We start from the raw sequence: 24364 nt of genomic DNA, 5'->3' as shown, positions 1-24364 counted from the left end.
GAACTAGAACTGGAGAACCTTATTGCTCCCATCCTTATAATTTTGGAAAACAGTGTATAATAATATCTAAGTTTTTAAGTCATAAAATTAAAAGAAAATTAAAATAATGTTTATAAAAGTGATATCTAATTATTAGTTTGTTTATCTTGAAATTGCAATTTTTTGTTCATTTTAAGAAGATTTTTTTATTCGATTATTATTAATCCCCTCTTTTAAATAAAAATTCACTTATAAAATTAAACAGTTTGAAAACAAAAATTATTTTAATTCAACAAACTCTTATAACACTAAAAACATTTTTAAATATTTAAAATAGGTAGTAAAAACTTAATTATTTAAAAATAAAAAATTAAAAACATTGTTGTAGCATATATTTGTGTTAGGTGGTAGGTGGTTTATGTAATTCTTAATAAATCATTTGCTCTATTTTTACAAGGTTTTTATTATTATTATTATTATTTTTTTGTGTAAATGATATTTCACATTTGTTTTTCTTATTTGTTATAAAACTATAACTTGTTGTTGTTGTTTTTTTTTAATTTATGATCTGTATTTGTTTTTGTTTTCTGTTTTTTTAAAACCATTGTATTTCTGTTTTTATTATGTATATTAAAATTTGCTTCTTTTAAAATCCATTTTATGTTCAGTTGTATTTTTTTTTATTATTTTTCACTTAATGTCTGTGGCAGGAGTTTTTCATTTATTTAGTAACTTTCTGTAACTTGTAGTTGTGGGTGTGTTAACTGTTTCCTTTTTGTTCTTTTTTCAGTTTCAACCTTTTTGTGTGTGTGTTTCTGTTGCCAAAAATCCTTAATAAATGCAAAAAGAAAAACCTAACCTGTATTTTGTTTAGATTAAAAAAGTTATGTTTTCGTGTATTTGAAATTATGCTTAAAATCCTTGTAACAGTTTTTTCATATTCACGCAATTTTGTTTAGTTTTTACTACTGCTGCTTTCCTTGCTGCTGCTGTGGTTTATTTTTAGATTTATGTTAACCAAAATTTTCAGAATAATTTGTAGTTTTCTTTTTTTTTATTTCTGCAAAATTAAATTTTAACCGAATTGAAAAAGAGAAATATATATTGGAAATATGTCGTTTAAAAGCTTAAAAATGTCAGTCTTTAGTAATTGTTTTGTTTGTCTGCAAAGAAATGTAAAAGAAAAAAACATATATTTTCATTAAAACTTTTAAAAATTAACTAGTTAAATATATATTATTGCAATACATGTATGTATATATGTATCTATATGTATTTAGTAAGTTCTAGTTCAGTTCTAGTTCAATTCTAGTTCAGTTCTAGTTCAGTTCTAGTTCAGTTCTAGTTCAGTTCTAGTTCAGTTCTAGTTCAGTTCTAGTTCAGTTCTAGTTCAGTTCTAGTTCAGTTCTAGTTCAGTTCTAGTTCAGTTCTAGTTCAGTTCTAGTTCAGTTCTAGTTCAGTTTAGTTCAGTTCTAGTTCTAGTTCAGTTCTAGTTCAGTTCTAGTTCAGTTCTAGTTCAGTCTAGTTCAGTTCTAGTTCAGTTCTATTCAGTTCTAGTTCATTCTAGTTCAGTTCTAGTTCAGTTCTAGTTCAGTTCTAGTTCAGTTCTAGTTCAGTTCTAGTTCAGTTCTAGTTCAGTTCTAGTTCAGTTCTAGTTCAGTTCTAGTTCAATTCTAGTTCAGTTCTAGTTCAGTTCTAGTTCAGTTCTAGTTCAGTTCTAGTTCAGTTCTAGTTCAGTTCTAGTTCTAGTTCAGTTCTAGTTCAGTTCTAGTTCTAGTTCAGTTCTAGTTCAGTTCTAGTTCAGTTCTAGTTCAGTTCTAGTTCAGTTCTAGTTCAGTTCTAGTTCAGTTCTAGTTCAGTTCTAGTTCAGTTCTAGTTCAGTTCTAGTTCAGTTCTAGTTCAGTTCTAGTTCAGTTCTAGTTCAGTTCTAGTTCAGTTCTAGTTCAGTTCTAGTTCAGTTCTAGTTCAGTTTCTAGTTCAGTTCTAGTTCAGTTCTAGTTCAGTTCTAGTTCACAGTAGTTCTAGTTCAGTTCTAGTTCAGTTCTAGTTTAGTTCTAGTTTAGTTCTAGTTTAGTTCTAGTTCAGTTCTAGTTCAGTTCTAGTTCAGTTCTAGTTCAGTTCTAGTTCAGTTCTAGTTCAGTTCTAGTTCAGTTCTAGTTCAGTTCTAGTCAGTTCAAGTTCAGTTCTAGTTCAGTTCTAGTTCAGTTCTAGTTCAGTTCTAGTTCAGTTCTAGTTCAGTCTAGTTCAGTTCAGTTCAGTTCTAGTTCAGTTCTAGTAGTTCTAGTTCAGTTCTAGTTAGTTCTAGTTCAGTTCTAGTTCAGTTCTAGTTCAGTTCTAGTTCAGTTCTAGTTCAGTTCTAGTTCAGTTCTAGTTCAGTTCTAGTTCAGTTCTAGTTCAGTTCTAGTTCAGTTCTAGTTCAGTTCTAGTTCAGTTTAGTTCAGTTCTAGTTCAGTTCTAGTTCAGTTTAGTTTAGTTCTAGTTCAGTTCTAGTTCAGTTCTAGTTCAGTTCTAGTTCAGTTCTAGTTCAGTTCTAGTTCAGTTCTAGTTCAGTTCTAGTTCAGTTCTAGTTCAGTTCTAGTTCAGTTCTAGTTCAGTTCTAGTTCAGTTCTAGTTCAGTTCTAGTTCTAGTTCATTCTAGTTCAGTTCTAGTTCAGTTCTAGTTCAGTTCTAGTTCAGTTCTAGTTCAGTTCTAGTTCAGTTCTAGTTCAGTTCTAGTTCATTCTAGTCAGTTCTAGTTCAGCAGTTCTAGTTCAGTCTAGTTCTAGTTCAGTTCTAGTTCAGTTCTAGTTCAGTTCTAGTTCAGTTCTAGTTCAGTTCTAGTTCAGTTCTAGTTCAGTTCTAGTTCAGTTCTAGTTCAGTTCTAGTTCAGTTCTAGTTCAGTTCTAGTTCAGTTCTAGTTCAGTTCTAGTTCAGTTCTAGTTCAGTTCTAGTTCAGTTCTAGTTCAGTTCTAGTTCAGTTCTAGTTCAGTTCTAGTTCAGTTCTAGTTCAGTTCTAGTTCAGTTCTAGTTCAGTTCTAGTTCAGTTCTAGTTCAGTTCTAGTTCAGTTCTAGTTCAGTTCTAGTTCAGTTCTAGTTCAGTTCTAGTTCAGTTCTAGTTCAGTTCTAGTTCAGTTCTAGTTCAGTTCTAGTTCAGTTCTAGTTCAGTTCTAGTTCAGTTCTAGTTCAGTTCTAGTTCAGTTCTAGTTCAGTTCTAGTTCAGTTCAGTTCAGTCTAGTTCAGTTCTAGTTCAGTTCTAGTTCAGTTCTAGTTCAGTTCTAGTTCAGTTCTAGTTCAGTTCTAGTTCAGTTCTAGTTCAGTTCTAGTTCAGTTCTAGTTCAGTTCTAGTTCAGTTCTAGTTCAGTTCTAGTTCTTCTAGTTGATTCTAGTTCAGTTCTAGTTCAGTTCTAGTTCAGTTCTAGTTCAGTTCTAGTTCAGTTCTAGTTCAGTTCTAGTTCAGTTCTAGTTCAGTTCTAGTTCAGTTCTAGTTCAGTTCTAGTTCAGTTTCTAGTTCAGTTCTAGTTCAGTTCTAGTTCAGTTCTATAGTTCAGTTCTAGTTCAGTTCTAGTTCAGTTCTAGTTCAGTTCTAGTTCAGTTCTAGTTCAGTTCTAGTTCAGTTCTAGTTCAGTTCTAGTTCAGTTCTAGTTCAGTTCTAGTTCAGGTTCTAGTTCAGTTCTAGTTCAGTTCTAGTTCAGTTCTAGTTCAGTTCTAGTTCAGTTCTAGTTCAGTTCTAGTTCAGTTCTAGTTCAGTTCTAGTTCAGTTCTAGTTCAGTTTCTAGTTCTAGTTCAGTTCTAGTTCAGTTCTAGTTCAGTTCTAGTTCAGTCTAGTTCAGTTCTAGTTCAGTTCTAGTTCAGTTCTAGTTCAGTTCTAGTTCAGTTCTAGTTCAGTTCTAGTTCAGTTCTAGTTCATTTCAAGTTCAGTTCTAGTTGAGTTCTAGTTCAGTTCTAGTTCAGTTCTAGTTCAGTTCTAGTTCAGTTCTAGTTCAGTTCTAGTTCAGTTCTAGTTCAGTTCTATTTGAGTTCTAGTTCAGTTCTAGTTCAGTTCTAGTTAGTTCTAGTTCAGTTCTAGTTCAGTTCTAGTCAGTTCTAGTTCAGTTCTAGTCAGTTCTATTCAGTTCTAGTTCAGTTCTAGTTCAGTTCTAGTTCATTTCTAGTTCAGTTCTAGTTCAGTTCTAGTTCAGTTCTAGTTCAGTTCTAGTTCAGTTCTAGTTCAGTTCTAGTTCAGTTCTAGTTCAGTTCTAGTTCAGTTCTAGTTCAGTTCTAGTTCAGTTCTAGTTCATTTCTAGTTCAGTTCTAGTTCAGTTCTAGTTCAGTTCTAGTTCAGTTCTAGTTCGTTCTAGTTCAGTTATAGTTCAGTTCTAGTTCAGTTCTAGTTCAGTTCTAGTTCAGTTTAGTTCAGTTCTAGCGTTCAGTTCTAGTTCAGTTCTAGTTCAGTTCTAGTTCATTTCTAGTTCAGTTCTAGTTCAGTTCTAGTTCAGTTCTAGTTCGGTTCTACTTCAGTTTTAGTTCAGTTCTATAACAATTAGACCTTTATGCTAATAACTTATTATTGTTATTAGCTGTTTTTACTTACCATGTGGTCAGACTATGTTTATCATTACTATAGACATCATTCATATGCTTTCCAGCTGTTTTCTCTTTCATACCACATTGCTGAAATTAAACAAAAATATTTGATTAGTGAGAGAATAATTAAAAGTGGTCACATAAAACAAGTAACAAAGTTCGTCAGAAAATTATGGTGTTGTTTCGTGCAGCAGTGTAAATTTCTAAATTCATTTAGGAAAATTGTAACTTGAGGGAAAAAATATATATATATTTTCCTTATGTATTTGTAACTACATATTTAAAATATTTTCGAAGTATATAATTTATTATAGTTTCATGTGCTTGCCCTCTTAAATAATTATCTTTAAATGGTCCGTTCATTCTCTAACAAATAATTCATTAATCCACCATTAAACAGGAAAACACAGACACACATTATTAATGCGATTTTAAACACATTTTAAACTGACACGGAAAACTTGCCACCCCCTACTTTTTAATTTTAAATTGATGATGGTTTCAAATATATTTGTATGTTTAAATGTGTTACAAGATTGTTGTTAATTGTTGGCAACTTTGTAAAACAACAACAATGCGAACAAACATTTAATATCTACGTGAAAATATTTAATGTGTCCATGAAATTAAACGTTTCTAATTGTTTTTAATTAATTTCTTTTTTTTCTGGTTACATCTTGGATTTTTCATTAAAGTTTTATTCCTCCCAAAGAGTATACTTACTAGGGTTTACAAGTAACAAGAACAATTTCTAAATAATAAAACTGAACTGGAGGAAATAAAAATGTATTTTACCGATTAATTAAAAATACAACACACATATACAATGACAGCCACAAACAACAACATCAGCATCAACCTTACAGTTTCGGGTAGAAGTCCAAAACTAATGTTTATTAGATTTGAATCTGTTTGCCAAATAAAAGTTTCTTAAGCATTCCCTCTCTCTTTCCTTAGTTTTTTTTTTTTTTTTAAATATTGCTTACCTGCTAGCTTACTTGGGGACTTTAAAGTAATTACTAATCAGGCAAATATATATAACAAATAATTAAACAAAATGTAAACTTTGTCTATGCCCAAATCTACTGGGTTGTGTAGCAACGAACAAGTGTTGCCAATATAAAATTTCATTACAGTTGTAAAAATTTTGAACTTTATGTTGGTTGTGTGTGTTGTGCTAACTTGGCTTTGTGTATAAGAATATGAAAGCAAAATGTTAGTATATGTATGTCAGTGTATATTTTTTGAATTAAATTCAATATAAATATGTTTCATTGCTCCGTTGAATTTTCTTTATTAAGACTTCTTGTTATATTTATTAGACTTTTCCTTACTGTCCATATTCCTTTTGGGAGGGTTGTAAAATATGATTTATGTTTAAAGCAATTAAAATTTATATTAAGGTTTCCTTAACTTTTACTCTATGTGTATTTTACTTTATATTTTAGACTAATTTAATAAATATTGTCAATGGAAATTCTGGTGGTAGTTGTGTCACGGTTTATTAGTCAAATGATTTATATGACCTTAATAGTATTGAAATTTGTTGCCACATAAATAATATTTATTTGATTTTATTTTATACACAGCAATACCATTGGTGTTTAATCTACCTTTAATTATATTAACAGACCTATATTTGGATTGAAAAATCTGTGTCCAATGGGAATTAAAATTTGGAATAAGATGTCAAAAATCGCCCATGAACCGAACAGAACTAGAACAGAACTAGAACAGAACTAGAACAGAACTAGAACAGAACTAGAACAGAACTAGAACTAGAACAAGAACAGGAACAAGAACAGAACTAGAACTAGAACAGAACTAGAACTAGAACAGAACTAGAACTAGAAAAGAACTAGAACAGAACTAGAACAGAACTAGAACAGAACTAGAACAGAACTAGAAAAGAACTAGAACAAAACTAGAACAGAACTAGAACAGAATTAGAACGGAACTAGAACAGAACTAGAACAGAACAGAACAGACTAGAACAGAACTAGAACAGAACTAGAACAGAACTAGAACAGAACTAGACAGAACTAGAACAGACATAGAACAGAAAACTAGAACAGAACTAGAACAGAACTAGAACAGAACTAGAACAGAACTAGAACAGAACTAGAACAGAACTAGAACAGAACTAGAAACAGAACTAGAACAGAACTAGACAGAACTAGAACAGAACTAGAACAGAACTAGAACAGAACTAGAACAGACTATACTAGAACAGAACTAGAACAGAACTAGAACAGAACTAGAACAGAACTAGAACTGAACTAGAACTGACTACTGAACTAGAACTGAACTAGAACTGAACTAGAACTGAACTAGACGAACGAACTGAACTAGAACTGAACTAGAACTGAACTAGAACTGAACTAGAACTGAACTAGAACTGAACTAGAACTGAACTAGAACTGAAACTAGAACTGAACTAGAACTGACTAGAACTGAACTAGAACTGAACTAGAACTGAACTAGAACTGAACTAGAACTGAACTAACTGAACTAGAACGGAACTAGAACTGAACTAGAACTGAACTGAACTAGAACTGAACTAGAACTGAACTAGAACTGAACTAGAACTGAACTAGAACTGAACTAGAACTAGAACTGAACTAGAACTGAACTAGAACTGAACTAGAACTGAACTAGAACTGAACTAGAACTGAACTAGAACTGAACTAGAACTGAACTAGAACTGAACTAGAACTGACTAGAACTGAACTAGAACTGAACTAGAACTGAACTAGAACTGAACTAGAACTGAACTAGACTGAACTAGAACTGAACTAGAACTGAACTAGAACTGAACTAGAACTGAACTAGAACTGAACTAGAACTGAACTAGAACTGAAACTAGAACTGAACTAGAACTGAACTAGAACTGAACTAGAACTGAACTAGAACTGAACTAGAACTGAACTAGAACTGAACTAGAACTGAACTAGAACTGAACTAGAACTGAACTAGAACTGAACTAGAACTAGAACTGAACTAGAACTAGAACTAGAACTACTGAACTGAACTAGAACTGAACTAGAACTGAACTAGAACTGAACTAGAACTGACTAGAACTGAACTAGAACTGAACTAGAACTGAACTAGAACTGAAACTAGAACTGAACTAGAACTGAACTAGAACTGAACTAGAACTGAACTAGAACTGAACTAGAACTGAACTAGAACCGAACTAGAACCGAACTAGAACCGAACTAGAACCGAACTAGAAACTGAACTAGAACTGAACTAGAACTGAACTAGAACTAAACCAGAACTAGAACAGAACTTGAACTAAACTAGAACTAAACTAGAACTAAACTAGAACTGAACTAGAACAGATTCATTAAAATGTTTATTCCAGTGTAGTTTTCCTCATAATTAGCGCACAATATAAATAATTTCCAATCAAAGAATTGTAGCCATTAACTTTTCTTACTTCAATAACCTCTGGAAACTTACATGGTTAAATTTTTAAAAATACTCTTACCTCTTGTTTGGCTTGCCATTGCTTCATGGCTGATTTATATTTTTCAAATTCATTACACCAATGTGAGTAAATTTCTGATAATCGTTTTTCTTCGATGGTGGTGTACATCTGTAATTAAAATCAGTACAGCAAATAAAAAAAGTGTTACAGAGCTATATACAAATATTAAATACGTTCATACGAGTTCAAGCCAGATGTGAGAAAAAATATTAAACTATAAATATTGTTAACAAATATGTGCATAAGTATATAGTGGATTCAGATACAGTGAGCAGAAATGGATATTACTGTATGTATGATTTTATTACAAGAAATTTGAAATCTTGAAATTTGTACACTGTTATTTTTATGCTGACTGTATGTATATGTGTATTCTTTTCTCCTATATACATACGTATTTCTGCTCTAGTGTTACCTGCTATACATGATAAACGTTCGTTAAATGAAAAAGTAAATTAACAACACAATATGAGAAAACGTAAATGAAAATAAAAACGGAAATTAAATAAACGGAAGGAAAGGCGTTCATAATTGCTGTCAACATAAAAAGGAAATCGATAAAAAACATCAACATACATACAAAAATAGCAAAGGCAAATAAAAAACTTAAAAATATATTTTTAATATAATAGCGAAATATCAAGAAATAAACAAAATAAAAAAAACAGAAAAGTTTTAAGAAAATTTTAAAAGGAACGTGCTTTAGCATAAGATTATTTTCTTTTTGCTAAATAAAACAACAGAAACAATAGCATTTACCGTTTTTTAACAACATGATATAAACCAAGTGCAGGAAAAACTCAAAAAATTAAGCTGATTTCCTGGTATTTTTGTCTACTTTTAAAGACCTTATTTCTTAAGGCTGTGCTTTCATAGTTTCTCATTTTTTCAATCAATACCAAAAAAGAAATTGTAATTATAATTGAAAAAAGCATCTTACCTGTGGGCATCCACATTTACACTGTAACTGCACAGCAGCGTACCATCTAGATAACTGTCGTAGCGTCCACCATCGCCTTCATTAATTGATATAATAACGAGACCACCCTCAGATGTTTCAATGTATTTCGAGGGCGTATAGCCAATTTCATAACTAAAAGGGAAAACCAAAAGATTTATTATAAAAAACAATATTTTACGTAAATGATTTATTTTAACAAGTTTTTTTATATGTATTTTCTAAAAGAAAACTTAAGAGCTGTATAATAAAATCGAATTTATTTAAAATAAATCTGATATCTGAACTAAGCTAGAACTGCATTAGAACTGAACTAGAACTAAACAAGAACTGAACTAGAACTGAACTAGAACTGAACTAGAACTGAACTAGAACTGAACTAGAACTGAACTAGAACTGAACTAGAACTGAACTAGAACTGAACTAGAACTGAACTAGAACTGAACTAGAACTGAACTAGAACTGAACTAGAACTGAACTAGAACTGAACTAGAACTGAACTAGAACTGAACTAGAACTGAACTAGAACTGAACTAGAACTGAACTAGAACTGAACTAGAACTGAACTAGAACTGAACTAGAACTGAACTAGAACTGAACTAGAACTGAACTAGAACTGACTAGAACTGAACTAGAACTGAACTAGAACTGAACTAGAACTGAACTAGAACTGAACTAGAAACTGACTAGAACTAGAACTGAACTAGAACTGAACTAGAACTGAACTAGAACTGAACTAGAACTGAACTAGAACTGAACTAGAACTGAACTAGAACTGAACTAGAACTGAACTAGAACTGAACTAGAACGAACTAGAACTGAACTAGAACTGAACTAGAACCTGAACTAGAACTGAACTAGAACTGAACTAGAACTGAACTAGAACTGAACTAGAACTGAACTAGAACTGAACTAGACTGAACTAGAACTGAAACTAGAACTGAACTAGAACTGAACTAGAACTGAACTAGAACTGAACTAGAAAACTGAACTAGAACTGAACTAGAACTGAACTAGAACTGAACTAGAACTGAACTAGAACTGAACTAGAACTGAACTAGAACTGAACTAGAACTGAACTAGAACTGAACTAGAACTGAACTAGAACTGAACTAGAACTGAACTAGAACTGAACTAGAACTGAACTAGAACTGAACTAGAACTGAACTAGAACTGAACTAGAACTGAACTAGAACTGAACTAGAACTGAACTAGAACTGAACTAGAACTGAACTAGAACTGAACTAGAACTGAACTAGAACTGAACTAGAACTGAACTAGAACTGAACTAGAACTGAAATAGAACTGAACTAGAACTGAACTAGAACTGAACTAGAACTGAACTAGAACTGAACTAGAACTGAACTAGAACTGAACTAGAACTGAACTAGAACTGAACTAGAACTGAACTTGAACTGAACTAGAACTGAACTAGAACTGAACTAGAACTGAACTAGAACTGAACTAGAACTGAACTAGGACTAAACTAGAACTGAACTAGAACTGAACTAGAACTGAACTAGAACTGAACTAGAACTGAACTAGAACTGAACTAGAACTGAACTAGAACTGAACTAGCACTGAACTAGAACTGAACTAGAACTAGAACTGAACTAGAACTGTACTAGAACTGAACTAGAACTGAATTAGAATTCAACTTGAACAGCATATACATATATCCTTATTCTTGATCCGAAATAGGTTCATAAAATTTGTATAAAATTAAATTTTCAAAATGGTTCTTTGACAATTAAATAAGTATCCTTGCAGGATATCATATACATACAAATTGCTTATTTTCTCTTCATCATAAATCCTTCGAAAAGTTACTACCAAAATTATACAGAACATGAGTCGGCAAAAATTCGTAAACACACACAAACCGGAGAATGTATTATTATTTAATAAATAATAAATTTGCGCTTTGCAAAAATATACCAGAACAAATCAAATTTGTAATATGAATAATAAATTGTTTTTTAAATACTTGACAACCAAGGGTGACATTTTGAGTACTGTAACAAATTAATTTCTAATCTAACATACAAAATATTTTCGAATAAAAAAAATTACAATGAAATTGTAACTTCAAACACACAAACAACCACCCTAAAGTATAAACTCTCCCCTTACCCCTAAACATATGCAAATTTTTTTTTTGGCATATTTTTTGACACTCTTGTTTATAAGCAAAAATTTAGATAGACACATGGAAAATGATTACGTTTTAATAACAAAATAATAATAATAAATCCTTCATAAGTGTTAGAAGGAAAATATTGTAATAGAAGAAGAAAGAAAGAAAATATTTTATTATTTTGTCATTGATATTAAATAAATACTTAAGATTTTGTAAATTCAGTGAAGTATATTAAAGAGATGCTTGTAATCATCTAACTTAACTCACCCCTAGATATTTATAAACTGAAAATTTGTGTTGTTTTTTCTACTTGTCCTCTTTCTATTACCCAGTTTGTAGGTTGAGAGTTTGCGATAAAGTATGCTATTGATATGTATTTAAATGAAAACAAATTTTCTCTTTTTTTTAACAAGTATTTTGTTTCACATAGTGAATGGGCATGTATTTTAGTAGGTCAAGAACGAATTTTCTATACACTAATTATTTGTTAAACTTATTTATTTAATACTACTCTTCAGTGTTAAATGAATAGAGAAAATGAAGTGTACTTATTGTGAGAAGATTTAGATTCTAGTTATTGTAAGCATTTATTATGGAGAGAAAAGTTAAAGTGTTTTACATTGATAGTATAAAACATTTAAGTTGTTTAAAGTAGCTATGTATGAAGGCTATGTAAAATAATGGACCGATTTCTTGAAAATTGCGAACAAGGTTTACATGGATAGACAGGCAGACAGACAGACAGACAGACAGACAGACAGACAGACAGACAGACAGACAGGCAGACAGACAGACGGACAGACAGACAGACAGACAGACAGACAGACAGACAGACAGACAGACAGACGGACAGACAGACAGACATACAGTCAGAAAGACAGACAGAGCTTAATCGACTTAGAAATTGATTGCGCACAAGGTTTACATGGATAGACACACAGAAGACAGACAGACAGACAGACAGACAGACAGACATGCAGACAGACAGACATAGCTTAATCGACTTAGAAATGGATTCGGAGTATACCAAACGTTTAGATAGGTGTAGGACCAATAATTTTGGATGTTACAGACATCAAGACAAACATGACGACAAACGATATACTTTATAGAGGGTATTAAAATAATATTCTAACTATCAATGCCAAATATAGAGCATTTCATATGTATGTAAAAATATTTTGAAATCTCAATAAAAACCATACTCAAAGACAGCAGATGTAACTTTATACATAAATTCTCAAAAGTTGTAATGAAGTTATAATCAAATTTTTTGTTCCTTTTCTTACTCAACCTCTATTTCACTCACTGAAAAAAGCTTTAGTTAAATTCAAATATTTCGAGTAACAATAATAAACATACAATACTTTTATAATGACAACGGAAATGTAACTGATGATGCTTTTAGATTATATTTATGCTAGAAAAAAGTACATAAGGAATAGAAGTAAATACATTTGTTCTTTTTTTCCCAAATAAATTCAATTCAAATGTTGTTTATGAAGCGGGTGCAGAAAAGGGAAAGAAACATTTTAGGTAAAAGCAGAAAACGTTATATTTGGCATTAAAGCGGTAAATTGACACTTTAAAATGTGTTTCAACAGTTTATGCTTTTTTAAATTTTTGTTTTCTTTAGAATGCTTTTAAACAGACTGACTGTGTTGGTTTTTGAAATCCTTATGAAAAAACAGCAATACTTATTTCTTTTTTCATATACATATGTACATCCATATGTATGTCTATATGTAGGCAAGTTGTATTGTAGTCGTATTTGTAAATTTATCAGTAAATAAATAAATTTGTATATTTCTTTAATAAAATTGTGTTTTTTAACCCTGCAGTACGAAGTGTTATCCTTTCAGTCACTAAAATCACTACACAACACATCGATTACGGCCTAAATATTCACTAATATCATGACAAATAAACCAGAAAGATGTAAATACTGTATAAAAGGGAAACATGAGACCTGATAAAACCGTTGGTTATTTAAAAAAAAATATTTTGCATGTAGGTGTTTATAAGGATACTAACTGCTGTTACTCCTGTTACAGTTGTTCAAGTACATATTTAAAAAAAAAATCTTGTTGCTGTTTAGACAGCATATCGAACTTTTCAATTTAAAATTTTCGCAATTTTATTATGATTGTTATTGGTATGAAGTATTTTTGTTTTATCACTGATATAAATATATTTACTTCACTTGGTTACGGATTGTCTGTGTTTCTACATTTACTTAAGGGTTCAAAATTTTTTTTGTTTGTAATTTGATTGTCTTTAAAATGATGTTTAAAAGTTAATACCAGTATTAGGTGTCAAATATTTTTATTTCATTTCATTGGAAATTATTTGTGTATTTTTAAATAAATTTTTTTTAAAGATAAGAAGGTTAACATTATTTTCAAAAGAGACTGTATTATGTATTAAACCAACTCTGTAAAATATATATTTTTCTTTCAATATTAAAGTTTACTCTTTAAAGGACTAGATGATGAAATACATTATAGCACAGAATTAGACCAAGACCAGAACTGAACTAGAACTGAAATAGAACTGAACTAGAACTGAACTAGAACTGAACTAGAACTGAACTAGAACTGAACTAGAACTGAACTAGAACTGAACTAGAACTGAACTAGAACTGAACTAGAACTGAACTAGAACTGAACTAGAACTGAACTAGAACTGAACTAGAACTGAACTAGAACTGAACTACGAACTAGAACTGAACTAGAACTGAACTAGAACTGAACTAGAACTGAACTAGAACTGAACTAGAACTGAACTAGAACTGAACTAGAACTGAACTAGAACTGAACTAGAACTGAACTAGAACTGAACTAGAACTGAACTAGAACTGAACTAGAACTGACTAGAACTGAACTAGAACTGAACTAGAACTGAACTAGAACTGAACTAGAACTGAACTAGAACTGAACTAGAACTGAACTAGAACTGAACTAGACTGAACTAGAACTGAACTAGAACTGAACTAGAACTGACTTAGAACTGAACTAGAACTGCTGAACTAGAACTGAACTAGAACTGAACTAGAACTGACTAGAACTGAACTAGAACTGAACTAGAACTGAACTAGAACTGAACTAGAACTGAACTAGAACTGAACTAGAACTGAACTAGAACTGAACTAGGACGTGAAGTAGAAACTGAACTAGAACTGAAGAAACTGAACTAGAACTGAACTAGAACTGAACTAGACTGAACTAAACTGAACTAGAACTGAACTAGAAATGAACTAGGAAACTGAACTAGAACTGAACTAGAACTGAACTAGAACGAAACTAGAACTGAACTAGAACTGAACTAGAACTGAACTAGAACTGAACTAGAAATCTGAACTAGAACTGAACTAGAACTGAACTAGAACTGAATCGAACTGAACTGAACTAGAACTGAACTAACTGAACTAGAACTGAACTAGAACTGAACTAGAACCGAACTAGAACCGAACTAGAACTGATCTAGAATAAGTTACAAGTCTACATACAAAATTTTTGACTTAATGTATGGAACTGAACTAGAACTGAACTAGAACTGAACTAGAACTGAACTAGAACTGAACTAGAACTGAACTAGAACTGAACTAGACTGAACTAGAAACTGAACTAGAACTGAACTAGAACTGAACTAGAACTGAACTAGAACTGAACTAGAACTGAACTAGAACTGAACTAGAACTGAACTAGAACTGAACTAGAACTGAACTAGAACTGAACTAGAACTGAACTAGAACTGAACTAGAACTGAACTAGAACTGAACTAGAACTGAACTAGAACTGAACTAGAACTGAACTAGAACTGAACTAGAACTGAACTAGAACTGAACTAGAACTGAACTAGAACTGAACTAGAACTGAACTAGAATGAACTAGAACTGAACTAGAACTAGAACTGAACTAGAACTAGAACTGAACTAGAACTGAACTAGAACTGAACTAGAACTGAACTAAAACTGAACTAGAACTGAACTAGAACTGAACTAGAACTGAACTAGAACTGAACTAGAACTGAATTAGAACTGAATTAGAACTGAACTAGAACTGAACTAGAACTGAACTAGAACTGAACTAGAACTGATCCAGAACTGATCCAGAATTGATCCAGAATAAGTTACAAGTCTACATACAAAATTTTTGACTCAATATATGGGCTACCCTATTGATTCCAACATTTTCTTCTCTTCACATTTATTTAAGATGTTTCAAACTTTAAATCCAATTTAAACTCTAAAGGAGCAGTTTCTCTAACAAAAATCAATTGAAATAAAATATTAATATTATATTACTTAGTCCACATGAAAAAAGTTCAATGACCGTTAGAAAAAATCTAAACAAAACAAATTGAATTCAACTATCTATATGTGAGTATTTTTCTAAAACTAAACTCTACTTAACAGTAAATTGTCTTCTATGTATTTTTTTTGCAGTTTCAGATATAAACTAAATTTTTTATGTGACATACGAATGTCAGTGACTTACCGTCCTTTTTCTGTTGAATGATGATACCATCTAACTGTTTTTTGTTTTAGAACTTCTGGAACTTTAACAAAACATGACAAATGTAATGTTTGGCCATATGAAGCTGTAATACGTTTCTTTAAAACACTGGTATCACAAATGCCGGATGTTTCGTTGGCAACATCCTATGAAAAGAAGAAAAAGAAAAAGAGAAGCCAAAATTAAATGGAATTTATGTTTCGCAAATAAAATTTTAAAGCAATTGTCATATTATCGTATAATAACATTTAACATCTACTAGTCGTCAGCCCTCTTTTAACACACTCACCTGCAGTAAACCCAATTGATATGGCTTGCAAATGCCAGCATCTTTATCCCAACCGCAATATGGATCGGCGACACAACGGAAACACGAATCATAACGTCTTACACACATTGCCAAATCGATTTGTTTTACCACATGATCTGTAGCCAAATACAATGAACCGGTCTTTTGACTTATGCCCATTTCACGTATTGGCTCATTGTTCGATACTTCCAAGATATCCAAAAGATTCGAATGACGCCGACCATAACGTATAAATTGTACGATTTTATAAATATTACCAGCGGCTGTGCCAATAAAATACACTAAATATTCTTGATTCAGTTTGTCAATGCGTATTCTGTAAATAAAATAAGATAAACATACATAGAACATTTAATTAAAAGTTTTAATTTTTTTGTACATTTTAAATCTTGTTAAACCCTTTTAAGTTTTAGTTTAACTAGCTTGACAACAATTTTAATGCTTTAAGTTTAACCCAATTTAGTTAAGATTAAAACGAAGACAAAGTTCTTATTATTTTAAGTTTTTTTTTTCTTAATGTTTAAGTTGGCAAATTTGTTTTTTCTTTTGCGGCTTTAATTTTAATCTTTAGCAAAAATTCTTTGAAATTTAAGTTTAAAAATGTATTTGTAAAAAATATATAATTTCTCTTGTTCCACTTAAGTTTGTGTATCTTTTTTTTGGACTTTCCGAAAAAGTCAGCATACAAAAAACATTTATACTTGTTAAAGTTGCCAAAGAAGGAATGGGAAAAAGAAACATTCTCAAATTACTGTAATTTTCGGTTATTTAAAAAACATTACCCCAAGAACCATTAACATAAGTCACACAACTACTACAAAAACATTTCAAAGCTAAAAAAAATACACACACACATTTGCGAGAAAAAAAAATAATCTTTTCTTAAATGAACTTGGTCAACAAGGACATATTTCAAAAGCAAACCAACAACAGAGAATGAGAAGAAAGCAACAACAAAATAAAAAGGGTCAAGTATTTAAAGACCAAAGTGATAACCCAGCAAAACATAGACGTAGAAAACTTGGAAAACGATTAGCAAAGAACTAATTTAGCCAGTTTCAATGGTCCAGGGACTAGCTAACCAACCAGGTAGGAAGGGGGAAGGAGGAAGGAGAGGGACAGAAAAAGGGCCGAAGAAAGACACCGAGGGACGAAGAAAGAAAGAGAACGAACGAACGAACGAACGAACGAAGAACGAACGAACGAACGAAGAACGAACGAACGAAGAACGAACGAAAGAACGAACGAACGAACGAAAACGAACGAACGAACGAACGAAAGAACGAACGAACGAACGAACGAAACGAACGAACGAACGAACGAACGAACGAACGAACGAACGAAAGAACGAACGAACGAACGAACGAACGAACGAACGAACGAACGAACGAACGAAGAACGAACGAACGAACGAACGAACGAACGAACGAACGAACGAACGAAGAACGAACGAAACGAACGAACGAACGAACGAACGAACGAACGAACGAACGAACGAACGAAACAACGAACGAACGAACGAACGAACGAAAACGAACGAACGAAGAACGAACGAACGAACGAACGAACGAACGAACGAAACGAACGAACGAACGAACGAACGAACGAACGAACGAACGAACGAACGAACGAAAAACGAACGAACGAACGAACGAACGAACGAACGAACGAACGAACGAACGAACGAACGAACGATCGAACGAACGAACGAACGAACGAACAACGAACGAACGAACGAACGAACGCGAACGAACGAACGAACGAAACGAACGAACGAACGAACGAACGAACGAACGAAAACGAACGAAACGAACGAACGAACGACGAACGAACGAACGAACGAACGAACGAACGAAACGAACTAACGAACGAACGAACAGAACGGAACGAACGAACAGAACGAACGAACGAACGAACGAACGAACGAACGAACGAACGAACGAACGAACGAACGAACGAACGAACGAACGGAACGAACGAACGAACGAACGAACGAACGAACGAAAACGAACGAACGAACGAACGAACGAACTGAACGAAACGAACGAACGAACGAACGAACGAACGAACGAACGAACGAACGAACGAACGACCGAACGAACAAACGAACTGAACGTAACGAACGAACGAACGAACGAACGAACGAACGAACGAACGAACGAACGACGAACGAACGAACGAACGAACGAACGAACGAACGAACGAACGAACGAACGAACGAACGAACGAACGAACGAACGAACGAACGAACGAATCGAACGAACGAACGAACGAACGAACGAACGAACGCAACGAACGAATGAACGAACAACGATACTGAACGAACGACGAACGAACGAACGGACGAAGAACGAACGAACGAACGAACGAACGAACGAACGAACGAACGAACGAACTAACGAACGAACTAATAACGAACGAACGAACGCACAACGAACGAACGAACGAACGAATAAGAACGAACGAACGAACGAACGAACGAACGACGAACGAACGAACGAACGAACGAACGAACGAACGAACGAACGAACGAACGAACGAACGAACAACGAACGAACGAACGAAACGAACGAACGAAAACGAACGAAAAAAACGAACGAACGAACGAACGAAACGAACGAACGAAGAAAACGAACGAACTGAACGAACGAACGAACGAACGAACGAACGAAGAACGAACGAACGAACGAACGAACGACGAACGAACGAACGAAACGAACGAACTAAGAACGAACGAACTAACGAACGAAGAACGAACGAACGAACCGAACGAACGAACGAAGAACGAACGAAACGAACGAACGAAACAAACGAACGAACGACGAAACGAACGAACGAACGAACTAAACGAACGAAACGAACGAACTAACGAACGAACTAACGAACGAACGAACTAACTAACTAACTAACTAACTAACTAAACTAACAAAACTAACTAACTAACTAACTAACTAAAAACTAACTAACTAACTAACTAACTAACTAACTAACTAACTACCTAACTAACTAACTAACTAACTAAGTACTCATATTTGTTTTGAGTCATAACTTGGACCTATGTAAAGCTCGCCGAAGCTGCGAATCTGAATTTAAGCCATATATAGACAGAAAGGTCTTATCTCTTATTAAATTTTGAATATACTAGTCAATACAACAGTGCATGGAGTAGTTATTAGACTACAGATCGGACAATAGACCAGTTCATTTACAAAACAAAACATTCGTTAGTATACTTGTCTTTAGCTAAAAAGTAGAAAAGTATTTTTGAGTTTTTAATACAAATTACTTTTTTGGACCTGGACATTCTTATTCGATTCTGAATGGACAATTCAATACAACATTCCATAGAGTAGTTAATAGACTATAGATAGGACAATAGAAAGATATTATATCTTATTAGTTTTTGAACAGACTAGTTAATAGACTACATATCGAACAATAGACTAGTTCATTTACAAAGCAAAACATTCTTTAGTAGACTTGTCTTTAGCTAAAAAAGTGGAAAAGTAATTTTGAATTTTTAATAGATTCTGAATTGACTAGTCAATAGAAAGGTCCATGGAGTAGTTAATAGACTACAGATCGGATAATAGATCAGTTCATTTACAAGTCAAAAGACTCTTTAGTAGATTTGTTTTGAGTTAAATAGCGGAAAAGTAATTTTGAATTTTGAATACAAAATACACCTTTTTGGACATGCACCCCGTCCAACATACTTTGATCTATGCAGAACGCTCTCTCTGTAATACGCTTCTTTTCAGAACAGGTTATCCGAAATTTAGTTGATTTGTTCTTGACCTCAAAAAATGAGCTAGTCTTGTAGTTATCAATTAGAAGCAACTTCTTACGTATGTATGTTTTATCTTCTAATCATAGTTCTGTCATTCTCCCTATATTCTCTTACATTGTAATATCTAAGGAGCACATTTTTTGAAAGAAAAACTTTCTTACAGTATTACAAAATTGCTTACAGTTTTATAGAGTTTTTTTTTGGTTTGCTTTATAATTGTATTTAATCATATACTTAAATTAAAACCATATTCATATAATTTAATTAAAACTCTTTACAAATTATTAATTTTTATTACAGCCTGTTACAACAAAACTTTACTGCCTCCTTTTGGCATAAAAGCCACAGTAGTAATTGTTAACAATTCAATTCCCCGTATAGCATTTTCTTAATAACATTTAAGAGTTGTTTTTCTTTTATTTTATAGGAAAATTTAAATATTAAATTTATATTTTCTGCTCACTTGGTTATTTTTGATTACAATTGCATTGCCTGCAAAACCCCTTGACTCTTTTTATATTTTCTTTCTTTTTTTTTTTTGGACTATTTTTTCTTTGTTAAGCGAACGAATATTTTTGTGTGTGGCATAAAACTTTTGTTTTTGGCAACATTACAGAAAAACTATAAAAGATTCTACATACTGTTGTTGTTGCTGCTTGTAGTTTCTTTATTCAACACAAGTCATTGTATAAACCATTATACCATAAATATTTCGTTTTTGTTCTTCTACTTTCTTTTCGTATTTAAACAAACAAACAAACAGACTGACTGAAATACAATATAAAAAAATTTTTGTTCTTAAATTCTTCACCACAAAAAAGTCGTTTATAAAATTCATGCCACAGCAGCAACAGAAAAAAAATAACCAAATGCTTGAGTATAAAGGGAAGTGAAATAAATGGGTTTTGAAGAAGACAAGCTGAAAAAGAACATAAAATAAATAAATCGTTCGTTATATACTACTTACTTGTCCACAACCAATTTGGTCAAGATAATATCACGTTTATAAAATACTGGATTGCCAAATTCATGATCGATAGCTTTATCCATTAAGGGATGTTTACGTATAAAATTCAACACCATATCGGGCAAAGCAGATGTATCATTTACACAAGTACCGGGACGTGGCTCAGGAACTTTAGAATTTAAAACCGGCAACCAGGCAGAATTGGATGTTGCCTGTTCTTTAAATTTACCTGTAAAGAATAGAAAACATATTTAAAGGATATTTAATGGAAAATAAAATTCATAATAGTTGAAGCTTAAATTTTGCAATTCATAAAAAATAATTCAAAAACTATGTTCTAAATTAAAATTCCCATTAAGTCTTGAGAAATATAAAAATAACATGTCAACACCTTAGCGTTTTTTTTCTCGACTTTCTTAAGCATACTTTAAAATGAAATCAACAATAAAATACAATTTAAATGCAGTTTATGCATTTTAATTTTATTTCTTTTCTTCATTCAATGCTACATATCGCTGGTTTATTTCAAAAATGTTATAACTCCAAATTCAAACTTTTACTATATTCCGGTTTTTTAAAGTTTTTCTTATAGTTTAATATTTTATCAATCAATCTTATTAGTTTTTTATCAAAAAATATTTTTTGAGTTATCACTTTCTTGCAGTAAATAAGCAATTTCTCTACACTGCTATCGTGTATGTATGTATGTAGTATAACACTTTAATTTTCCCATTGCTTTATGCCACATACAATGCTTTCCGTTTCCGTTAATGTTAAAAAAAAAATAATAATATAAAATGAATGAAAATAACTGTTTCTGAAAGTTTTGTTTTGTTGCGTTTTGTATACTGTATGTTTTAAACATATAGTATAAGTATTAGGGATGTATTTCTTAATTTTTTTTTTAGAATTTGTTGAAGATTCGTAACAAGCTCGTGGCTCGGAAATAGTAGTTTTTGGAATTCGAACGTTTAAAGGGTGAACATTGAGGCAGATCCTAAACAACCCAGCACCGGCGACGAATATTGATCTGATTCGCGAGTCATGTTAAGTCTTCGTCCAGCAATCGTAAATACCTTTGCCTCCATGGCGAACAATGCGTCAAGTGTACAGCATACCTCTGGTAAAATGTAAAGGTAAACGAGAAGGATGTACTTGGATAGAACTCTAAGAAATCTCTGAATCCTTAGATTATAATAACAACACAATCATATATAATCCCAACTACGATGAAGTATTGTGAATGATGAAAGAGCTCAATGACAAAGCACTGAGGAGGAAGTTGAAGAATATGATGCAGAAGCTCATATCGAGTCAATCGCAATCATACATAATCCCAACTACGATGCGTCAAGTATACTGGCAAAATGTAATGGTAAAAGAGAAGGATGTGCTTGGATAGAGCTCTAAGAAAGCTCTGAATTTTATTACGGGATAGTGTTCCGACTCTCTATCCTCAGACAATAATAACAACACAATCAAACCTAATAGCAAATACGATGAAGTATTGTGAATGGTGGTGAAAGAGGTCAATGATGGTGAGGAGGAAGTTGAAGAATATGGTCCAGAAGCTCATATCGAGTCAATCCCAATCATACATAATCCCAACTACGATGAAGTATTGTCAATGGTGAAAGCGGTTAATGGTATAGCACTGAGAAGAAAGTTAAAGAATATGGTCCAGAAGCTTATATCGGATCAATCCCAGGACCCTTTGAAGGAAACATTGTATTTTCTCTTAAGCTTTAAAGCAAAGATAACTAAGTTCGCTAGAGGAGCTGAACACTGAGCGCATATCCAAGAAGATAAAAAAGTCTCCAGTCGTCGATCCTAGGAAACTCCATGGAATACATTGCATTCTCCCTTAACCTCTAAGGCAAAAGGAACTAGATCACTGAGAGACTATCCAAGAAGAAAAAGAACTAAAGCTAAGCTTTTTCGAGGGAGTCTCCAGTTTGAATACTACAATCCCGGGGAGATAAAGTCAAGCAATCACCTATGAAGGCAACCAAATTAACCTCGTAGGAAAGGGTGTCTGTAAAGAAGACCCTACAGAGATACACGCCTGGTACCAAATTGACACCAAACTGTTTATAATTTTTCAATACCATCCGTTGTCAAAGTATATACATACGTACGACAACACTATATAATGTTGGCAACATTGCAACAATTCGTTGTCAAAATCTAAATTTTATACACATCCGTTGTCTAAATGTTAACAAACGTGGTAAGCTCACTATTGACAAACAATCCGTTGCCTATAGTGATCTTACCATGTTTGGTGTCAATTTGGTACCAGGTGTGTATATTTCTTTTTCCCTCTGTGTATCAATGCGATTAAAGAAGCTAATAGCAAAAAGGAAACAGCAGAATAATCACTGTTTTACAATATACAATGACGGTGACCAATACCATAGTCCAGTACAGTAAGCTAGAAGATCTGTTTAACAATAATATAAAGGACCATGCTATCAATTCTAAAGGCAAACAACCAATAAGATTGATTTCAGAAGGTTCACACCAATCGGATCCTAAAGAACTTTTATCCCTCCTCCCTAGGACGCGCTAAGCTAGAACTGGTCGCGAAGAATGATATTCATCGAATAAGCATTTTCTTAAGCATTTTGGGCAATAAGGAAAAGTCGGAAGTTTTTCATATATGAAATAGGACTTTTTTTCATATGTGATAGGTATTGATCAGGACTCCAAGGTTAGACTTGCCAAGAACAAAGATATAACTTACTTTGATTCGTAAATTGAAATCTTTAAATAGTTCCAATAAGGACACCGAAGTCTCTGCGATGATGTCCAAACCATCATTAACCACTACAAGTAATACGAAAGAATCGAGCTAACTTTCTGCAAAACAGTTAAGATGTGTGCTTCAAATTGGTAAAGACTTTTACCACTAGCTGCGATCTAGTGGTAAAAGTCTTTGAAGTACCGAAATATCTTAACCATGGGATAAATTAAGGAGTCAAAGCTCTTTATATGAAAAAAGAAAAATTTCTCAACAAAACTAAATTCCACCCTATTAAATTTCACTTTAAATAAGTGTGTTAAAACGTATGATTGTATTTGTGTATATATTTTTCTTTTAAAATTTATTTCACTTATTTTTCTTTTATTTTTATGTAAAATAATGCATTTATATACAATTCTTTATAACTGGTATATGTATACATATGGATGTTTAAATATATGTATGTATTTTTATACAATTCTTATTTCATGGGTTCATGCAAATGTGACATGAAGTGCATGCTCGAACATGCATATTACAAGGCATAGTAAAAGTTGTTTATACCATAACAATACATAAAGAAAAAGCAAACAGAACCTCCAAAAAAAAAAAAACAACAAAACTTGTTTTCAAAATTATACATGAAACTGTTTTCCTGGATTTTTCCGTGTAAAAAGTTGCCGTTTTTTTTATTGCAAACAAAATAAAAAACATGTGTAAATGTCACGTGTTTTTAACATTAAACGTGTGTTGTATTTTGTTGTTTGACTTATAACGTAGAGAAGGACTAATATTATAAACAAAATAAAATATAAATAAAATGTATCTTTTAGTTCTTTTGTTGCAGTTTCTTAAGGTACAAAGTATTAGTGAGAATTTTTGGCAAACATTATCATAATAACTAGGTCAACTAATAAAATAT

General features: G+C 32.4%; 1 protein-coding gene across 1 annotated transcript in view; it reads right to left on the bottom strand.

The window, feature by feature from the left end:
• Positions 1 to 318: 318 nt before the first annotated feature.
• The window catches only part of LOC119609046 (semaphorin-2A-like), a 58370-nt gene continuing 34324 nt past the window's right edge, over positions 319 to 24364 (bottom strand). Inside the window, 8 exon segments of the mRNA XM_037963723.1 lie at positions 319 to 1142; positions 4529 to 4608; positions 8015 to 8085; positions 8088 to 8122; positions 8955 to 9107; positions 15612 to 15775; positions 15919 to 16255; positions 20697 to 20925. Coding sequence (XP_037819651.1) covers position 1142; positions 4529 to 4608; positions 8015 to 8085; positions 8088 to 8122; positions 8955 to 9107; positions 15612 to 15775; positions 15919 to 16255; positions 20697 to 20925 — 1070 coding nt within the window. The 3' untranslated portion in view covers positions 319 to 1141.

The sequence above is a fragment of the Lucilia sericata genome, unplaced genomic scaffold, assembly GCF_015586225.1.
Source record: "Lucilia sericata isolate MDLA Ls3-8-SP2 unplaced genomic scaffold, ASM1558622v1 Contig000922F_arrow, whole genome shotgun sequence".
NCBI classification, from domain to species: domain Eukaryota; kingdom Metazoa; phylum Arthropoda; class Insecta; order Diptera; family Calliphoridae; genus Lucilia; species Lucilia sericata.
Note: the sequence above shows the minus strand (reverse complement) of the source record. Positions and strands in the feature narration are given on the sequence as shown.